Source organism: Mesocricetus auratus, unplaced genomic scaffold, assembly GCF_017639785.1.
Source record: "Mesocricetus auratus isolate SY011 unplaced genomic scaffold, BCM_Maur_2.0 Super-Scaffold_100001, whole genome shotgun sequence".
NCBI classification, from domain to species: domain Eukaryota; kingdom Metazoa; phylum Chordata; class Mammalia; order Rodentia; family Cricetidae; genus Mesocricetus; species Mesocricetus auratus.
Genome location: NW_024429187.1, coordinates 16,281,947 through 16,303,542, shown reverse-complemented (window position 1 = coordinate 16,303,542; position 21,596 = coordinate 16,281,947). Strand labels below are relative to the sequence as shown.

General features: G+C 42.8%; 1 protein-coding gene across 5 annotated transcripts in view; it reads right to left on the bottom strand.

Annotated features, from left to right (window-relative positions):
- The window catches only part of Far2 (fatty acyl-CoA reductase 2), a 103,340-nt gene that overhangs the window by 5,101 nt on the left and 76,643 nt on the right, over window positions 1–21,596 (bottom strand). For all 5 annotated transcript variants that reach the window (XM_040743658.1, XM_040743660.1, XM_021228903.2 and 2 more), the window contains exons 4-9: window positions 19,250–19,429; window positions 12,927–13,104; window positions 12,620–12,664; window positions 11,022–11,140; window positions 10,310–10,377; window positions 3,003–3,174 (exon numbers count right to left, since the gene is read on the bottom strand). In XM_040743658.1, the coding sequence (XP_040599592.1) occupies window positions 3,003–3,174; window positions 10,310–10,377; window positions 11,022–11,140; window positions 12,620–12,664; window positions 12,927–13,104; window positions 19,250–19,429 (762 nt within the window). The remainder of the gene's footprint in view (window positions 1–3,002; window positions 3,175–10,309; window positions 10,378–11,021; window positions 11,141–12,619; window positions 12,665–12,926; window positions 13,105–19,249; window positions 19,430–21,596) is intronic.

Sequence of the window (21,596 nt, the reverse complement as noted above, 5' to 3'; positions counted from 1 at the left end):
CACCTCACCACTTCAGACTCACTCAAATTAAGTTTAAAAAATAGTACAGATACAATGGTACACATCTTTAGTCCCAGAGAAAACGGAGGCAGAGGTGGGTGCCTTCCCAAGTTTCTTTTCTAAGTGAGTCAAGAACAAATACATCAAATACCCCTAGACCTTGCTTCTGGCCCTCATTCACCCCTATAGGAAGAAGAAGATTGTTTGGGCTCATGTCCATACTATTTCACTCCTTTCTGTAACACACTGATATTTTTCTAACAATGGAACAAATTCAAAAAAGACCAGCACTTTCCATGTGGAATCCACCAAGTACCACTTGGCAGCTGAATACCACTGTCACAAAGCTATTGTTGGTTGGTTTGTATTTTCATAGAAATTAGTCTTACAAACTAAACATCCTTGCTTTGTGGCTTTGGAGTAATATTAACAAAAACCCATGTTTTAGTAAAGTTAGCAGTGGGAAACAATTGTAACATTTTCATATAAAATTCGTTTTTCTGGGCTGGAGAGATGACTCACCTGCTGTGGAATAATCCTTCTGTATACTGTGAACAATGCATTACTCTTACTGGTTAATAAAGTATCTGACTAGCCAATAGCTGAACAGGACAAAGTAAGGTGGGATAGCCAAACTGAAAATGCTGGAAAAGAAGAGGGCTGGAGTCTGGAGTTGCCAGCAGATGCAGAGAGAAGCAAAATGGACATGCTGTACTGAAAAAAGTTACCAAGCCACATGGCAAAGCATAAATAAGAAATAAGGGTTAACAAAAATTTAAGAGTTAGCTAGTAACAAGTCTGAGCTATTGGCTGAGCATTTACAATTGATATTAACTTTTTGAGTGGTTATTGGAAAACAGCTGCCAGCACAGAAAAACCCCACGTTCTCTCACCAGATAAAATCTCCTGCTATACAATCCTGATACCTTGAATTCAATCTCTGTAATTTACAATTAAAGATACTGAGAGAGGGATAATCTGTCTTCTACAGAGATGAGCCCTTAATTTTTTGTTCAACAAGTGGTCAGTAAAAAAAAAGATTATTTCCCAGACTCCCTAACCCAACTACATGGTGTAGACACACAGATGACCTAATGCTGCTCTCCAACACAGATCTACTAAAACCTGCTTGCCCTCAGCTGCTTGTGTCAGGTCCATCTTTCAGACTTCATACATCCTGTGTTATGGTCTAGCTTTTGAATCCACCTGACCCAACCCTAACTCTGTCCTCCCCAATTCCCATATCTACACCTGGCCCTACAGGCACAGCCCAACCCACACTTGTAAACCTAATCTGAACCTCACAAAGGCTATTTTCAAGGTCACACAAAAAATGCTCTGAGCTTAAAGTGCTTAAACCCAGCTAGGTATTAGGGTATAGTCAATTCTCTAAGGACTCTGATGCTCTAGGAATTTGATCTTATTTTTGGTTCAAGTTCCCACCAACAGTGGAGAGACTCTACTGTATCATGGGAAATTGACTTTTTAAGGAAGTAGATTTAAATGTTCTATGAACGGTAATTGTATATCACTGTCCAAGGAGTATTTGAACTAAGGTAATTTTTAGAACAACAACAACAAAATGTTACTCTTTGGTAGAGGCCTTTTTAGAACTTAAAAGACAAATACAAAACCTGTAAAGAAAAGTTAGGACTTAGTCACCATCGTGATTGTTTTATTCTGTGCACTTTCATACCAAATAGATCATGGTTAGAACCCCCTTTTTATAGAAGAGGAAATTAGGATTTTGAAAGAAAGTAAATGTATGCTCCATGGCTAAATTAATGAAGCCAATATTTTAGTCATGGCTCCAGACTTGACAGTGTCAGATTCTACAGTGACTGGTTCTATAAAAGGCTGTGAAGATTATTGTGAGGCCCGTGATAGATGGCCAGATGGATAAAGATGCTTGCTGCCAAGCGTAACAATCTGGGTTCAATCCCTAGAACAACCATGGTAGAGAGAACCAACCTCCTTTCAAGGTGCCTTCTGCTGCTCCTGTGCAGTGGTAGTATACACACAGTAAGTAAATGTATCACAAAACAACACAACTCATTGTCCAATCCAGTGTGGTTTAGTTTCTCCCAAACAAAATGCACATTGACTTTTTTGTCCAGTGTTTTTCTTTTACTTACCAAACCTTGCTTTATCCAAGTGTTCCTAACCCTTCAACCTGACCCATTTTGATAGACTTCAAATTTCTGCCTGTGTTTTCCTTCTTGTCCCATCTGTATTGGGTAAGACTCAGATGTTTTCCACACAGTCACAGTGCTTCCTTATGTGGGTGAAAGAAGCTAGGTGAGTCACATGGCCTCTGGGTTGCAATTATCTTTTTTGTCAGTCCAGAGAATGTTTCACGTGCCAGAAAGGCCTTCCACCTCAGAAGGGGCTACTAAGAGACCAGTCCTGTTCCTGTTCAGATTGTGATCTCAGGAGTCTTTTCCTGTTGAGTGTGTCATGGAGGTAGCCAGAGATGTACTTTTGTCACTGCTGGGTGGTGCCAGAGCTGGCTTAGCTTTGGCACCTCACCTCTTGTTTATTTTTTCATCTCTCTAGGTGTCAGTAAACCTAGTTTGTAATAGTGACTGTGAGGTGGCTTTCTGCGCCTCCTTGCCGTTATTAGGCAGGTTCTGCCCTTCACTTATCTTTCGATGGTGGAGTTGTTGTGAGGTGTGAAGATGAAAATGGAATCATCATGAGACCTTGCAACAGGATGGCCGCACAGCAAGCCCTCAGTGAGTGAAGCTGCTGCTGTTAGTGTCGTTCGTTCGTGTGTGTGTGTGTGTGTGTGTGTGTGTGTGTGTGTGTGTGTGAGAGAGAGAGAGAGAGAGAGAGAGAGAGAGAGAGAGAGAGAGAGGGAGAGAGAGAGGGAGAGAGAGAGGGAGAGAGAGAGGGAGAGAGAGAGGGAGGGAGAGGTCTGGCCCATCCTCAGCTGTAGGGAGGACTAAAGACTTTGGGTTCCATGCAGTGACACTACTAAAACCATTGTCCCAACTTCTCACCTGGGTTTCCTTCCAGTGAGCCTCAGATAGAAGTCGTAAATGATGGCTGGGGCCCGGTGGCTGACAGCATTCCAATACTGGGTGGTGAAGTTGTTGGTGGTAAAGTCAGCATTTGGCCTTCTGAAAGCACTCTCGAATGGGATCTTTTCTATGGTCGCTAAGACTTGTAATCCTGGAACAAAAAGAGGAAGTGCTAAATCTTGGAGAATGTTAAGTTTGTTTAGGTGCAAGCTGTCTGCCCCTCAGAATGACAGACAGTGTTTGCTGTATAAAATCAAGAATCTGTTTGTAAGAACATGAAGATTTTATGCCTGGCAAGTGAACATCTGCACAGTTAAGCAATATGACTGTATTTAGAAAGGATTCTTTTTGGTGGGATGGGAGGTTGAGACAGGGACTCACTATTGTAGCTCTTGCTCTCCTGAAACTCATTATGTAAACTAGGCCAGCCTTGAACTCACAGAGATCCATCTGTCTCTACCTCACAAGTATTGGCATTAAAGGTGTGTACCACCATACCTGGCCTTTTCTTAAAACATTTACTCTCAAATTCTTGGGGAATTTTCTTATTCAATATAATGACAGGCTATTCAGAAGAGTGTTGGATTCCAGGTTCCGAAGTCCACTTTGAAAGGCCAGAGGCTAGGAGGGTCGGGTCCCTTGCAGGTTAAATGTTCTTAACAAAGGCTTGCATAAAGTATAAAGATGGATTTCTTTGTGGAGTTCACTTTAGTACCACAGCTTCTTTTGCTTTGATATTCTTTCTTTTCTATATGTGTATTTGATTTAGTTTTTTACTAATAGAATATTTATAATTGCCTTTTCATTTTCATATTTTTAGATTAGCTTAGTTCACATTTTTAATATGTATAGATTCAATAGTTCTTTTTAGAGCATTCATTTAAATTCAATTTTGACATAATTGGATGTTTTCAGACAATGCAGTTCATTATTCAATTGATGAAGTTATCAGTTATTGGGGTAATTTGATTATTGCCTTTTTGAAAATGTATCACCAAGAAATGGACATGTAAAACGTAGATGTTTGCCGGCCGTTGGTGGCGCATGCCTTTAATCCCAGCACTTGGGAGGCAGAGGCAGGCGGATCTCTGTGAGTTCGAGGCCAGCCTGGTCTACAGAGTGAGTTCCAGGACAGCTTCCAAAACAATACAGAGATCGTCTCTAGGGGATTTTCTTGGTTGTTAATTGATACAGGAGGGCCCACTGTGAGCAGCACCATCCCTGGTGAGGTAGTTTGAATAAGAATGGCCCCCATAGGTTCATATTTGAATTCTTAGTCATTAGGGAGTGGTACTACTTGAGAAGGAATAGGAGGTAGGGCTTTGTAGAAGTAGACAGAGCTTTGTTGGAGGAAATGTGTCACAGGGTTGGGGGTGGCTTTTTGAGGTTTCAAAAGCCCAAGATAGGTTCAGTGCCTCTCTTCCTGCTGTCTGTGGATCTGGATGTAGAATTCTCAAGCTACTTTTCCTGTTTGCATGCCTCTATGCTTCCCACCATGATGATAATGGACTAAACCTCTGAAATTTTAAACAAGTTCCAATTAAATACTTCGTTGCTGTGATTACGGTGCCTCTTCACAGCAATAGAACAGTGACTAAGATACCTGAGCAGGTGGTTCTGGACTGTATAAGAAAGTTGAGCACAGCCTGTACTGATGAGCAAGCATCATTCCTCCATGGTTTCTGTTGTGCTTTCATTGACTGTGAGTCAGTTCCTTTGTCAGAAGTAATTCTTTGTAGATTAACAAGCAAGCTTGTCTTCAAGTTTCTGTTTGAGTTCCTGCCCTGCCTTGTATCAGTGATGGACTGTATGATGTGGATTGTAAGCAAAATAAACCCTTCCTTCCTCTAAGTTGATTTTGGTCAATATGTTTATCAAGGCAACATAAATGAAATCACAGCATGGAACTTAGAGGCATCTACACTTGAAAAAGAAAGAGTCAAGCAGGAGATTCTGATTTTAGTACTGACCTTCTCATCTATGCATCTGCATGTTTGCTCCATGTTTTCATTTGGGTATTAATAAACACTCGTATTTAACAGCTCTAAAACTGACCTCTTATATTTCCACTACTAGCTGCCCTTTCCTGACACATTTCACACTTTCTATCTCTAAATGACTATTTTATTTTTCAGTAAGCCAGCCAGAACCTTTGGAGGCATCATGATCCTCCTCTTTGTTCACCAATTCTCACAGCAATACAAACCAGAATAACTGGCCTCCCCCTTGCAAAGAATCCAGCATCACCATTTGCATTGTTGCCCTGGGCGAGAGCTGTCCCTGTTTCTTGGAATATTGGGAGTTGCCACCCCTGGACTCTGCTGAAGGTCTTGTCCCCCAGTAGTCTGCTCTCCATAAACAGCAAAACGTTACTCATAATTTACTTTTTATAGAATCATTTAATGGACCCTCATAGTTGGAGGAAAGTCAAACACTTAGTCCAGTTGGTAAGCCCTTGTAACATCTGTATCTTCTCATACAGAGAAAAATGCTCAACGTAGATAAGGCCTTGCAGGACCTGCCTGCATCCTCACTCCCATGCTCATCCTTCTGGGCTCATCTACTACCATTTCCCTTCCTGTCCTTGAAAATGAATAATGAGCCTTTTTACTGGTGGTTCCTTCAGCCTACAAGACTTCCTTCAGCTGTCTTCTGACAACCCACCACTTCCCTCAGGTCTCCTTGGCCTTCACATAAGAAAGCATCCTTCTTACCCCCACTCTATTTTTCTTCAAGCACTTAATAATGTCTGATACATAATTTTGCTTTTGTGCCTACTTAGATATTAAGAAGTGGCTGTCAGGCAGTTGGGGCTCAGGGGATACTATTGGACTGAGTGAATGGATATTTCAGTAATGCATAGTAACTTTCTATTTCTTGTCTGTCTTGGCTCATTAATTTTTTTCATGGTGACCTCATATCACCAAAACAGACTTTTTAGAGCATTTCAGATTTTCAGACTAAGAGACAGTTAACCTGTGATAGTTTAGCTAGGTATAAGATTAATATAATAGTCATTTTCATGTCTTCCCAGTATCCACTGGAAAATGTATTCTTTATAAAGATACCATTAATTATTAACAAAATGTATATATTTCCTTGATCCTAAGTATAAATCTGATAAAAATGCTTAAGAACTATATAGAAAGAATTTAATTTTTTTTCTTGAAGGGCATTAACAGAGGTACCTAAATGGAGAGAAGTTGTATGTTCACCCACCCGTCTATCAATTATTCTCCGTTATTACTTGAAACTACAAATGTTCAGCCTATGGTGACATTGCTAATGGTTCCAGTTAGAAGCATTTGGATCACCTCTAATACTCCTATCATAAAGCATAAATGCATTTCAAACTGAACAAACTTGAATTAGTGGGTAATGGCATCCTTGTTCTGTATTAGGCTTCTTGTGTAGAAGGTTGGCACTGGATACAAGACGTGACCAGCTAAGCATATCTGCTGTGGTGTGAGGGGCTGAGAAGCATATATGTCAAGTGTTTTTCTTTCCTAAAAAGGCATTCTTCACGTTACAGCCTATCATACAGCAAGCTACAGAGGTTCAGCTGCTGTGCCGCACTGTTCCCCAGATAACACTGGAACATGTAGAGAGAATTACTGTGTAACACAGAGAGGGAAGGTGTGTCACTGGGAAACCATATAAGATAGCCAGACTGCCTTCCTTACCCTTCTGTCATCATTAGGTATTTAAATTCATTTCCATGGGTCTTGGGCATTGAATAGATAGATCTAGTCCCTCATGTGTAAACATCATGTGTTGGTTTGATTAAGAATGGCCCCCATAGGCTCATGTATTTGAATGCTAAGTTGCCAGGGAAAGGTACTATTTGAAAGCATTGGGAGATGTAGTATAATTGGAGTGGGTCTGACCTTGTAGTAAGTGTGTCACTGTGGGTGAGCTTTGAGGTTTCAAAAACCCATGGCAGGCTCAGGCTCTCTCTCTGTGTCTCTCTTGTCTCTGTCTCCCTCTCCCTCTCTTCTGCTCCTCTCCTCTCTCCCTCTCTTTCCCTCCCCACCCCTCCTTTCTGCCTGTGGGTCAGGATGTAGCTCTCTGCTACTTCTCTGGCAGTGCCTGCCGCCATGTTCCTATGGTGATAATGGACTAAGCCTCTGAAACTAAGCCAGCTGCCAGTTAAATGCTTTCTTTTATAAGAATTGCCTCGGTCATGTTGTCATGAAAATAAAACAGTGACTGAAACAGAAGTTGCTACCAAGGACTCCATTATTGCTTTGACAAGCCTGACAAGTGTGTTGGAGAAATACAGAAGTCTTTTGGACTTTGGACTAGAAAAGTGGTTGGACACTTTAAGTGTGGCTTAATGGGGCCATCCTAGTGGAAGCATGGAAGACAGTGCTGAGGGTGATTTGAACTGTTTGGACTCAGATCAAGAAGTTTCAGAGGGAAAGAAATTACTAGATAGCCTAGAGACCATTCTAGAGATATTTTGGTAAAGAATGTGACTGCTGCCTTCCCTTGTCCTACAAGTTTGCCAGAAACTAAATTGAGTTTTGGATCAATGGCATTGGCAGGGGCAATTTCAAGACAGCCTAGTATTGACTGTGTCACATAGTTATTAGTGTTCATTTAGTAGTCATTGGTATGCATGTCTACAGTGAAAACCTAGTATTGTCACGTAGCTATTAGTGGTCACTCTTATGCAGATCTACAATGGAAAGGAGCAGGTGGAGCAACGAGGTACATTAAATGTACAGTTTGAGCAGAAAAGGATCACCAAGAAATGTAATGGAGCTAAGTCCATTGTTCAAGGAGATGAAAGACTTAAAAAAAAAAAGCCTGATGTTAAATGGAATAAAGGGAGTAGTGACCTCAGGGCAAGACCCCACCCAACTAAGCTTACAACTTGTGAAAAGGAATGAAAAGCTTAAGCAAGCATTGAAGGAAACCATGGAAAACAGAAAGCTGACGCAAAATAAATTGAATGAGGGGGGGCTTTGTCCTAGTCTCAGCAAGTAGCAGAAGCTGGCAGCCTCAGCCACATGGTTCTGGCTGTAGAGTGAGGAATACAAGAAAGAGGTTGTAGAATCTGCTCTGTGTCTAAGGAAAGCCACTGAGCTAAACCTGTGTCAGAGAGGCCTGTTCATATTCAGGCGTCTACACTGGCCTGCCCTTGGAGTTCTGACAGGATACGCCCTGCAGCCCTCAGCTGCAGCCACCAAGAGCACCACCTGAGCACATTTACTGTGCTCCCTTTTAAAAGGGCCCTGCCTACATCCTATCTTTCTCTCCCTCTTCCTCCTCCCTCCTCCCTCTCCCCTCTCTCTTATCCCTCCTCCTCTCTCTCACACTGCTCTTGTCCCCAGAGGTTAGTTTCCCCCTCCCCCCTTTCCTTTTTATGACCCCTTCCCTCTTAATAAAAATCCCTTCTGCTTGAACTCTGTCGCATGACATCTTTCTCTCTTGAACCCCATTTTTAAAAAAACAATTGCAACATGCCGCTGCATAGAGGACTGGAGAGGCCATTGTGTGAAGCTGTGAAGGTGAAGCCAGGATTGTGGCAGAGACAAGACTTGGTCATGGTGTCTGTCCACAGCAATAGGACAGTGACTGAGACACAGCCAATGCAGTCAGTGTAGAGGAGGTTTCTTAAAGCAGGGACCATTAAGTTGATAATCACATAGAAGCTTCCTTGGCATTGCCTAAGGTTTTTGATCAAGGACTCTGGCTTTGTTTTTGTTTTCAACAGTGACATATATTTTCTTTTATAAATTACTAGTGGAAAGGTTACTCACATAGAAGAGAGCCAGAGACCTGGCTTTTATTTTTACTTTTATTTCAGGGACAAACTAGCTTTCTTTATGAATCCAAGAAGCTCATTTACTTTCTGTACCTCACGTAAGTTGAGCACCCTAGATTGTTTTTAAGGCCCTTTTAACTGTAATCATCTCTAATTCCATAAAATGAGAGTTTTCAGGGGGAAAGATAATTCTTAAAAAAAACTACATCCTCAGAACTCTTTTAAAAAGATCTTATTTTCATCATGAGTATGTATGTGTATCTGTGTGTAGGTGTGTACATTTGTGTATATGTGCTTGTTTCCAATCATGAGTATGTATGTCTGTGTGTAGGCATGTGCATTTGTGTATATGTGCTCGTTTTCAATCATGAGTATGTATGTCTGTGTGTACGCATGTGCATTTGTGTATATGAGCTCGTTTTTCATGAGTATATATATATGTGTGTGTTTGTGTCTGTGTAGGTGTGTACATTTGTGTATATGAGCTCGTTTTTCATGAGTATATATATATGTGTGTGCTTGTGTGTGTGTGTAGGTGTGTACATTTGTGTGTATGAGCTCGCAGAGGCCAGAAGAGGCCAGATCCTCTGGAGCTGAAGTTAGAGGCGGTTGTGAGCCAGCTGATGTGGGTGCTGGCAGCCACACTGAATCTTCTCCACGAGTATTACATGTTCTTAACTGTGGGCCATCTCTCCTGCCCTGAGCTTATAACATCTTATGTTAACATCTTATGTTAATATCAATTCATATGGGGGGAATTTTAGATATCTCCCATTACTGATACAAAAACAGATTTCTTACTATTTTGAAATCAATCCTAATTTAGATGTGTGATCTAAATAACTGGGTTTATGATGAAAAGAACTCGGTCACAGATAATTCTATGTTTGCAACTTTGCAAGTACAAATAACACGGTGTGTGTGCTCTGAGTGGGAATCAGACTAGTGCAACAGTTAGAGGGTCTAAAATCTCAGACTTCAACAAGAAAAACAACTCCTACATCAACAAAGGAATGCACCATTTGTTGATTGGTTAGGCAGATCCCTAGATACACAAGATCTGTTACCAACAAAACACTTAGCATCATAGCTACTGCACAGTTGGGGCAGGGCGTGGCCAGGCAGCTGAACAAATGAATGAGCAATACCACTGCCCCATCACAGGCAGACTGTTGTGTGTGACCTTTCCGAAATGGCCAATGTGAGGGGGAGGGGTGACTGGGGGTTGCTGATTGCCACCAACGTTGTTTATCTTTGCCAACTTTTGCTTGGTTTCATAATTGTTTTTAAAAGCTCCCGTAAGACTTCTGTATAATCATGCATGTGTTCCCACAGCCCACTTTTCTTTTACCTGTACATTCTAGTTGACTACATCACACTTACAATCTGCAGAGATTTTTTTTCTCTCTTTATCGTTGGTTTTGTTCTGGCTTCCTCCCCTACTGTGTTCCTGGCCGTAAGACATACTGTTTTTCCCAGGTAGTTATGTACTTACATAGTTAAAGGCACTCACCCATTTTATGCCAGTTACAGGGATTGAGATTACCAGATGTAGAATGGTAGATTAATGTTGATTTAGGTCTGGAAGATAAGATAAAAGTTAAATAAATAAAACCAAATTGGTAACTAATAGAAAATAAGGAAAACAACACCGAGGCAAGTATCAAAGTTCCTGTGACTACTGCAGTCTGCACAGCACTTTCAGATTCTCTGTTCTTTCTTTGGGTTGATAGGAAAAATGAAAAAGTAAAAGTGCACACACCCATATATCAAATAGGAGTGACCTGTGGAACATGCATGCCTGAGTATCTATATATCAAATAGGAGTGACCTGTGGAAAATGCATGCCTGAGTTCACATGAGAAAATTTCCCATTGTCCTTGTAATTTACCGACAGAACAGCATTCACACGGGCACCCTAACCTTTTCATGTGTCAGCAAACTTGTGTCTTATCTCTTTGGCACTTAACAGCAACCAAACAAGTTCAGCAAAAATATAAACTGTGCTGCCATTTCGTCAACTAGTTTACTACTTATTTTAAGATAATAGAAAGAAAAGCCTTTTGGTTATTCAAAAATTCTATGGTTAAGTGGTTTGAAAGCATATTATTTTATGACCCACCAAATATTAATAAGTATCCTCACACCTTCACCTATATTGGGAATTCTGAGACTGAAAGCGTGACCGCCCATCTCACCTCAGAAGCCTGTGTAAGCACGCTTACCTGTGAACTGCAGTGTACCACCCTACTGCGATGGTGAGGTTGACAACGGTGTCGACTGGGATCACGTCTGCCACTGCCATAGGAGTAGCTTTTATGGACCGAAGAAATCCTTTCCCCGTCTGCACAGGAGAGATGGAGCATAAAATGTAAACGAGGTATGAAGTCACAGCCAGGGCTAGCTAGCCACTTGGTGTGGGGGTTGGACACCAAGCACTTTTTTTTTTTTACTATAAGATTTCATATGGTATGTGTGTGTGTGTGTGTGTGTGTGTATGTGTGTGTGTGTGTATGTGTGTGTGTATGTGTGTGTGTGTGTGTGTATGTGTGTGTGTGTCTAAACTAGCTATCATCTCTGCCTACTAAAAATACAATGTGGAGTGGGAATTCCATTCAGTATGCTGGTGTGCACCGTAATACAACTGATTCCCGCCCATGTTAAAATGCTTCTAAACTGTCACGGGGAAAGGAATGAAAGCAGTCAGGGAACAGAAAGAGCCTGGCTAGAAAAACAGAGTGCATGCACACAAGCTTGTATGTTTTACTACCAAGCGTTCCATAATCTTGGGGATAAGATTTTTTTTTTGAGACACAGTGTCGGATCCTTCTGCCTCTCTGAGGTCTGGGATTACAGGTGTGAGCTGACACACTGACACACACACACACACACACACACACACACACACAGTTTATAAAGTGCTGGGGATCAAACAGGGTTTTAAGTATACTAGACCAAACACTACCAGCTGAGCTACATCTCTGGCCCTTGAGGCTAATATTTTTCCTGTACACCTGATTGCATTGGTACAAGCCACTAATAAAGCAATGAAAAGAAAATACCTCCACCTTGTGGTAACCAAAGGAAAATTTTTGGTGTGCAAACATTTCCCAAGTAAACACCCACAGCTGAACACTGAACTGAACTCCTGGAATCCAGTGACAGGGAGAACTGATGAGCAAAGGAGTTAAGACTAGGCTGGTTTAACCCAGAGAAACAGTTGACCTGAACAAGGGGGAGCTCTTGGACCCCAGATTGATGGCTGTATGGACAGCATGGGACTGACCCAGACCCCCTGAATGTGGATGTCAGTGAGGAGGCCTAGGTAATCTATGGGGCCTTGGGTAGTATTTATCCCTAGCGTACAAGTAGACTTTGAGTGCCCATCCCACAATGATGGATGCTCTCTCAGCCTGGACTCATGTGGGAGGGCCTAGGCCCTGCCCTGGATAAAATGGCAGACTGGAGATCTACCATGGAGGGCCTCACCCTCCCTGGAGATCAGAGTGGAGATTGGGTGGGGGACTGGGGGGCCTGGTGGGGAGGGCGGGGAAGGAGGGGAGGGAGAGGGAGCTGGGATTGATATGTGAAGCACGTTTGTTTCTAACTTAAATAAAAAAAAGGAAGAGAGGGAAAAAACCTTTGGAAGAGCAACTGAGCATGTCAGTCACCTGTCTTGATGATAAAAGCAACTTGCTGTTGCTTTCGTCTTCCCTTTAGTATCTCTAGATAAGCTACTTCCTTTATCACCACACAAAGTGGACACCAAGGCCTCTGCCACATTCTCCATTTCAAGGGGTTCCTTTCTCATCTTTGTACATACCGCAATAATGAGTCCGCTGGGTCCGTTTAAATTGTCAACCCAACCCTGGAAAGAGAGATCTCTGTTGGTTACACATTTCAGAAAAGTGTTACCCTTGGACAGCCCAATCTGTGTGTGTGTGTGTGTGTGTGTGTGTGTGTCCATCCATACCTTCACCCATTTATAATACTAACCAATTGGTCATAAAGAATGTAGGAAGAGAAGGGAGAAGGTAAGGAAGTAAAAGGAGGAAGTGGAGAAGGACGGTCAGAAAGAAGCTGGTTTTTAAGACGCCTAGACTGAAGCAAAGCAGGGAAAGTGTGCTCACTGGGAAAGGTTCCTGCCAGGTCGCTCCCACTATGGATGGCCTGACGATGGCCACATTCAGGTTTCTACTTTCTTGCTGTACCACTACCTCTCCCAAGGCTTTGGTGTAGGTGTAGGTATTGGGCCGGTCCCCAATCAGCTTGGGAGTGATCTCATCAATGATAGAGTCATCTAACCACCTGAAAGCAAAGGGGGAAAATTGTAGCATCATCCACAAGCACAATAGAACAACAAGAAAACAAATAGCCGATCAAACACAACTTCTACCTCCTGGCTTGGATCTGGAGACCACTGTCCCAGGGTCACAAGGGCAAGTGTGCATGCTCAAATCATTCCTCTCCTTATAGCTTAGTCTGCTCTGCCCCCACCCCCAGATACTTGGTTATTCCCACAGATACGTAATTCGATGCATCACACGTAACCCCTCTCTTTACTTCTACAGTCACGTTAGTGTGTGCCCTGAGCATGCGTGTGAGTGCCCAAGCCATGTCCAAGAGCAAGGGAGGACTGTGCTCCTCAGCTCAGGGGCTCCTCCTCCAGGCTGCTTCATTCAGGATACTCCAGTGACGCTGTCTTGTACAAATCTCAAACCTGCTGTTTTCAATTTTTAAAATTTCACTGTCTGCATAAAGCAGCTACATTTGGCAGACAGACATCACCCTAACATATTCTTCAGGTTTGTTTAGAGTCTGAGGTAACAACTCAAGTGACTGTTGAGGGCTCTCCAGTGCTCCGGGTGGGGAGTGGGTCCAGAGCCCTGAGGAAGCTCCCATAGCACAGCTACTGAATAGACCCACTTCGGGAATGACAGGCATCACCAGAGCATCGGCCTAATTAAAACCATGCCAGAACTGTTGCAATAATCCCGTGTTTATGGACACTTCCCTAAGAGCACCGTTATCGCCACTAATGTATTTATTGCTTCTCTTAGGTAGGGCTATTTGGTTAAATCGTTGATATATTCAGACAGCCTAAAAATTTTTAAATGACATCCATGTAGTTATCTATAAAATAATCAAAGGTTGTGTTTTTCTTGGGTGTGTGAAGGCGGGGAGTGTGTATTTGCCACAGCTGACAACTTGTAGGAGTCTGTTCTCTACTTCCACCATGCGAATCCTGGGGATTAAACTCAGGTCGTTAGGCTTGGTGGGGAGTGCTTTTATCCACGGAGTCATCTTGCCAGTCATGTTCATTCAATCCCTAAACTAACATGTTAGTACATTTGTTCTTATTTTATAGGAGAAAGCATAGCTGTACTATTTTGATTGTAGAAAACATTAGCAGTTATCCCTCCACTCCTATGACAAATTGTTAAACACTGTGTCTGATGCCAAGATCTATTCAGTCATAATGCCGTATCCTAATCACACTCATTTTACAGTAGGGTAGAATACAAAGACTGGCCATAATTGTCCCATTTCCCTTCCTTTGCTTCTATTAGTACTGAATATAACCTGGATACACGAATACCCTTGGGTTGAATGGGGAAAAGTAGAGAAATTCCTAAAATTAAAACAACTCCAAACACAGAGTAATAGATGATATTAAATTATGTAAGGACAGGACTGGTGTGATGTCCCAGTGTATAAAGTATTTGCTAGGCAAGTGTTGAGTAGTAGAGTTTGGATCTCAAGAACCTACATATGCCATTCTGGTGGCCTGTCTGCAATACTAGCACTGGAGAGGCAGAGTCAGGCTCTCTGGAACAAGCTGTCCAGCTACACTAACCGTATCAGCAAGCTCCAAGTCAGCCAAGAGACTCCACCTTGGTGTATACTGTGGAAGTGACTGAGAAAAGGTAGATACTTGACATCAACTTTGAGCCTCCATGCACACCCTCGTGTGTACATACATCTGTGTACTTACACATGTAAATGTGCATACATGCACGCCATACACACACACACACGTCAAAAAGAATTAAGTGACCACATGGGAATGGGAAGAATGATAGATATGGCAGAACCACACACACACACATACACACACTTGATTCCCCTTGTTATCCAAGGGGAATTGGTTTGGATATAACCTATGCATATCCTCTTGTGTACTTTAAACCATCTAAATTACCTATAACACCGAGCATATTGTAAATGCAGTATAAGTGTTTATTGTTTATGCAGTGTAGCTGGAAGCTTTTCTGTCTTTCCTGGTCCTGCAGTTGCATATAAAATAATAATTCAGAGGCTTAATATTAATTATAATCATCTGGCTGATGGCTTATGCTTTCTATGGATGAGATCTTACATTTAAATCAACCCATTTCTATTAGTTTATATTTTACCACTAGGCTCATTGCTTGCTACCTCACACCCTGCTTCTCTGGCAGCTGCTCTTCTCTCTCAACCCCACCTTCTTTCTCCCTGCATTCAGTTTGGCATTCCCCGCCTAACTATACCCTGCCCTGTCATAGGCCCAAGCAGCTTTATTCATCAACCAATGAAAGCAACACACATTCACAGCACACAGTAGGACATCCCACATCAATGCAGCAACGACAAAACGCCAGTAAAGGCTCAGTATGGATACAAGTATTCGGATTAGCATTGGTTGGTTGAATGTAAAAATGGAAAGCCACAGATACAGAGGACAGTGTCACTTCATCTCATTTGTACGTAAGTAGTGAACTGAGACCATTTTATATGCCAATACAGATTACAGAAACCGAGTTTAATGTCAACAGGGCTGCAAGGAAAAACAATTTTAAGAGAACGTGAGGACCACGGGGAGTCAATGTTACAGCACAAGGAACAGCCATTCATTGCAAAGGGGTATAGCTGAGGGCTCTGCACAGTGGGGGAAAGTTAGCTTCTCTTAGAGAATATTGACTACATAGATTCCTAGGGATGCGGGTGTGAGAGATTACTGCATTTGCAGAAGGCTTGCCCCCACTACTCAGTTCCACCTGTGGACCCCTGAATTCTGTTCTTGCTTCCCAGTTTTACTCAGGAAGCATGCTGGTTATATCTGCTCTAATTCTTGGATTATCATGAGGACAGGCATGGATATATACACCTACAAATGAACTAATGAAACAGAACTCTCTCTTCCTTCTTTCCCACCCCTCCACCCCTCCCTCTCTCATTCTCAGTGCTAGGAATTGAACCCAAGGGTTAACACATACTCCATTCCCAGGCCAGTGGTGTCATTCTGTTTTAATAAAGCAAGCCCATCGTTGATTTTAAAGTAACTTTTCTCCTACTGCCCCTCTGACCATTTTCTGTCCCATCTAGTCCCTTCCTGGATTCTGAGGGGAATGTGACAAATGCCCATCTACTGCTGCCTGGGGTCCTCTCCTGTGCTCAGTGACCACTTTCTGCTATTCTTGTTCTGCAAAACTGTAAATCAGCTTGGAAAAAAGACTGCAACAATCAACATACATTTCTGAAATCAACTAACTGTCCTATAGTGTATTCAAGGGCATGTTTTGAACCTCCAAGTCTCCAGCTCCCAAATTTGACTTCGCTTTGTCTCCACGTCCAATTTTAAAATTCTGCTTAACCTGCTTCAAAAGAAGCATAAAGTCATTGAAGATCTTAGCAGTAGGAATATGTCTGATGCAGTTACACACAGCACAGGCTCCTTCTTCTAACTTAACTATCCTTTAATATGGTATTAATAGCTTTTTGTTTATAAGTAGTTGAGTGAAATGAGGGATACATATCCCCCTAATTTATCCTCTGAAAGACAGATCTGCAAACATTTTGAGGAAAGCTTTCTGGGAGTGAATGGTAGGAATTCTCTGATGACCTTTTCTCATCTTTTCTAGTTAGGTTATGTTTGTTGTAGTCACCGTGCTTATGTGTTTGACATGTGTCTGATTCTCCACCCAGGGAGCAGGGTTTTCATTTCATCGTTCATGTGTCCCTGAAATCCTGTTTCCTTAGTGGATGTGCCATCCTGTCCTCAGAAGGGCTCAGTTTAGGGAAGCAGGGATGGACAGAATTACAAGGCAACAGGTGGACTCTGAAGGAAATGGGGTTGTGGGGATATAGTAAAAAAGGAAAGGGTGGCTGGGTGTTGGTGGCGCACGCCTTTAATCCCAGCACTCGGGAGGCAGAGGCAGGCGGATCTCTGTGAGTTCGAGGCCAGCCTGGTCTACAAAGTGAGTTCCAGGACAGTCTCCAAAGCTACAGAGAAACCCTGTCTCGAAAAACCACAAAAAAAGAAAGGGTGCTTTTATAGAGAAGGGAGCAAAATTATGAAAATACCGTCCACAGTGGTGGAGTGCTGAGAACAAAAAGGCGGAAGGTGATCGCCCTCAGTTTGGGGGTATTTGTGTCACAGTGAATTTAAACGTTTTCCAGGGAGGAATTTCTAAGCATAATGCTTGTTGTGAGTTGCACCCCCACCCCATTACTGACTGTTAAGTTATGGACTTTTCCTGGTGATGTATACTTGCCAGAGCTTTGGACATACTGAAGACAAGACAGCAGGCTGACCACGTCTCTGGGAGGGAAGTTTATTCTTCCTTTTAGCCCCAGAGTATTTGGTGTCTGCATACAGTTTGGAAATGGGTGGCATGAGGAAGCCCTTCACTGTGCTGAGCTGGATGCTGTTTCTCCTGTCTCTGGTGAATTCTCAGAGGTTTTCCAACTGCATAGTCCCCTTTCAGATACCGCAAGGGAGGACAGAGGATGAGGCCCTGGGAGTTCAGTTTTGGTTTTGAATCAAGCAGGCAAGCCCTTTTCCTGGGAACTCAGGGATGAACGTCAGTTCCGTGTTGAGCATGCTCTTGGGCTTTCTGTAGATGTCCTTGAGTTGGCTTGGGCATCAAACTACCTGTGCCTTTTCTGCAGCTCTCCCAAGGAACTCATTAATTTGAAACGTTCCTTTGCTCCAGGTCTTCTGAATGGGCATCTACTTTGAAGATTTTAAAGTGGCAGGTAGAAACATCCACTCTCAGAGCCAGGAGAGACAGAAATGAAGGGAACAAGCTCCCAATTTAGCTGAAGTTTGTAAAAAGGAGTATATTCTAGATGCAATTACAGTATTGCATGAAATTATACGCTGGCAGATATACCATGAAATAGTCATTTTGTGTCTTTTTTTTAAAAAGTGTAGAGTTTTTTTTTGTTTTTTTGTTTTTTGTTTTGTTTTGTTTTATGAGACAGGATTTCTCTGTATTATTTTGGAGGCTGTCGGTCCAGCCTGGCCTCAAACTCACAGAGATCCACCTGCCTCTGCCTCCCGAGTGCTGGGATTAAAGGCGTGCGCCACCACCGCCCGGCTCAAAATGTAGAGTTTAAGAGACACAAAACTCAAGTAGATGGAGCCAAATAAGCGGAAGACAGAAAGTTCTGCAACTAGAACCGTATCCAATGAAGAAAGACGTTGTTGTTGACTGGCAGCAAGAGCGAACAGACTGGAGAGCACTTTAGCAAAGATAGGGAAGTGTATAGCTCAGCAGAGCCCATCCACAGACCATCCCCAGCTAGATTTTAGAAGAATTAGATTCTTCAACCAAAAACCATTCCTCCCCAGAACCATAGCAATTGATTTGAATAAATCTTCTCATCACCACAACTGTAAGGTGGGGTCTATGGCGGTTAGCCTCTGGGCCTGTATCTGAGGGGTTGTGTTGACTGCGCTCATTGAGGTGTGGAGACCTACTCTTAAATGGGAGGCGCCAGTCCCTGTGCTTGCTTCTTAGGTGAAATAAACAGGAGACAGCAAGATGAGCAGGAGGATTCCTGTTCTTTGTTTCTTGACTATGGACCCAATGTGGTCAGTTCTTTCCCACTCCTGCAGCTGTAACTCTCCTGTCGTGATAGAATGCCCTAGAACTGTGAGCCCAAATAAGTCCTACCCTCATAGGTGGCTTTTGTTAAGGTATTTTATCAGAGCAACAGGAAAAGTAACAAAAAAGGAACAGGGGGTTCAGAAAGACTAAAACAATTGCTCCAGTTTGCACAGCAAGTTATCAGTTGTGAGTTGAACCCACATCTGTTCAGATCCAAAATTTCTCTCCTGAGAGGCGAGGGATACATTCATGGCTTAGGGTTTCTGCAGCCCTATCCCCCACAAGGTGTTTCTTTAGGGATTTTCAGGGCTGAGGATATAGCTCAGCGGAAGAGTGCTTGCTGACTCTAATCCCTATACATCAATTCCTAGTCCATACACATATGAATTTTCCATCTTCCTTCCCTCCAGGGGCATAGTTCTCACTAGTAGAAGGGACTAGCAGAGACAGGTGAAGCATCTTTCCAAAAGCACTTGGCTTTCAAAGTGTCCTACCTCATAACTTCATTAACAATGACAAACAAACAAGAAAAAAAATCCATCTGCTACTGCGCAGTTCCTTCATTTGACCCAACTTACTCCATGGAGTCAATGATCTTTCTTGGCTCCACAGGGCATGGGTAGATGACTTCATCTATGTGGCTCAGGTTGCAGTTAGAGAAGGCAGTAGAGATGTGGATGAAGGCTTCAAGCTTTGGCATCTGGCTGGCCATTAGCAGGAGCTGCTGGGTGGCGGTGACATTCAGCTGCACGGCTTCCCTGGAGGGGACAAAGCAGGAAGAAGCAGTGACGACACTCAGCGTCCCGTACCTGCTATACCTCATGAGCGTGCCTCCTCCAGTGACTGGCATACCACACTGTAACTGTACTTATCCTAGTGGCGGAGGTAGCAGGCTTTAAACTGGTGTATGTGCGATGACTATACCTACTTCAGTAATGGGTAAATGGCTCCAGTCTTGGTGGCATATCACGAGACAAGGAGAAAAAGGACCGGTCCCTGGCTGCACAATTCTGTGACACTTGAAATCGTGATGTGCTCCTGGTATGCAGAGTCCTTAGTCCTAGTCGCTGAAGCACCGTACCTACTGTGTCTAGCGCTTACATGGTTCTAATCAGTAAGACAGAAGAAAACATGGTCCTCTGGATTGATCAAGTGGCTTCCATAAGTGGCCACTGAAAGAACAAAGAAAGACACATGAAGACTCTAACTCAAGAAGATGGAAAATACAGAGAACATGGAGAGAACTAAGAGTAGATATCTGATTTTTTTTGAGACTGTGTTTCTCTGTGTAGATTTGTAACCTGTCCTGGAATTAGCTCTCATAGACCAGGCTGGTCTCGAACTCACAGAGATCCACCTGCCCCTGCCTCCTGAGTGCTGGGATTAAAGGCGCGGGTCGCCACCACCCACCTAAGAGAGGATACTTGAAAGAACAATAGCAGTTGTTGTTGTAAAGATCCAGTCCAGCCGTGGAGATTGATGCCAAATCCTAAATTGTAGCTGAAACCGTGGAAAGCTATATAAACTCAGTGTAAGCAGCAAGATGGTCAGAATTCACTCCAGGACACATCCTTTATCCAGTGTTAGGAAACCTGTTACTCCAAGTTTACTCACAAAGAGAAAAACTATGTGATCCTACACACATTATTGTTGGTGGTGGTGGCGTGTGTGTGTGTGTGTGTGTGTGTGTGTGTGTGTGCACGCACATCTGGGTGTAGGTACCCACAGAAGCCAGAGGACTTGGATTGCCTAGAATTAGAGTTTCAGGTGGTTGTGAGCCTCCTGATATGGGTGCTAGGAACCAAACAAAGGTCTCCTGCAAGAACAACATGTACTCCTCTGTGCCATCTCTCTAGTTCTTTTTTTTTGAAAAAAAATTAATGATATGTGTGGTGATATCTTGCTTGTACAAATAAAGCCTGTCTGGAGGCCAGAGCATGGAGTTTGCAGCTAGCTAACCATAGAGGTCTGGAGGTCTGTACAGACAGACAGGAAGTGATGTAGCTGGGTGGAAACAGGACATGAGGAGGGAGAAACAGGAAATTGCTCTCTTGTCTGCTGAGGTGCTGAGGAGGTAAGGTGTGGCTATGGCTTGCTCCTTCTCTCTGATCTCCCAGCATTTAATCCTAGCACCCAGGAGGCAGAGGCAGGCAAATAGCTGTAAATTCCAGGCCAGCCTGGTCAATGTGATGAGTTCCAGGACAGTAAGGATTATAGAGAGTGACCCTGTCTCAAAATAAGTGAATAAATAATACATGAATGAATGAAAATATTTCAAATATCTAAATGTAGAAACAAAAGTACAACAATAATTCAAGAAATTGTGAATATGCATTAACTAACAAGAGTATAAAGATGTAGGTAATCTGAAACATGTTGAACTTTATAAAAGATAAAGTTAATATGGAGAAGCTTCCAAGTAATCTTGAAATCAGCAAAATAAATAAATAAATAGATTTAAAAAAACCCTCAGTTCAAAATAGGAAAATACCATGAATAGTCATTTCAGGAATGAATAAAACAACAGTCAGCGTTTAAGCATGTCAACCTTCCTAATCATCAGAGAAATAAAGAAAACATGTTCAATACCACATCTGCTGTCATTCCAGCTGCACTGGACGGAGCATGGAACACTCCCCACAGGAGCTCCAGCAACCTTTCTTTGAAGTTGAGCCCATGTCTGCATAACTGCAGAAGCAGGTAGAAAGGGGTGTGTGTGTGTGTGTGCTGTGTGTGTGTGTGTGTGTGTGTGTGTGTGTGTGTGTGTGTGTGTGTGTGTGTGTGTGTGTGTGTGTGTGTGTGTGGTGTGTGTGTGTGTGTGTGTGTGTGTGTGTGTGTGTGTGTGTGTGTGTGTGTGTGTGTGTGTGTGTGTGTGTGTGTGTGGTGTGTGTGTGTGTGTGTGTGTGTGTGTGTGTGTGTGGTGTG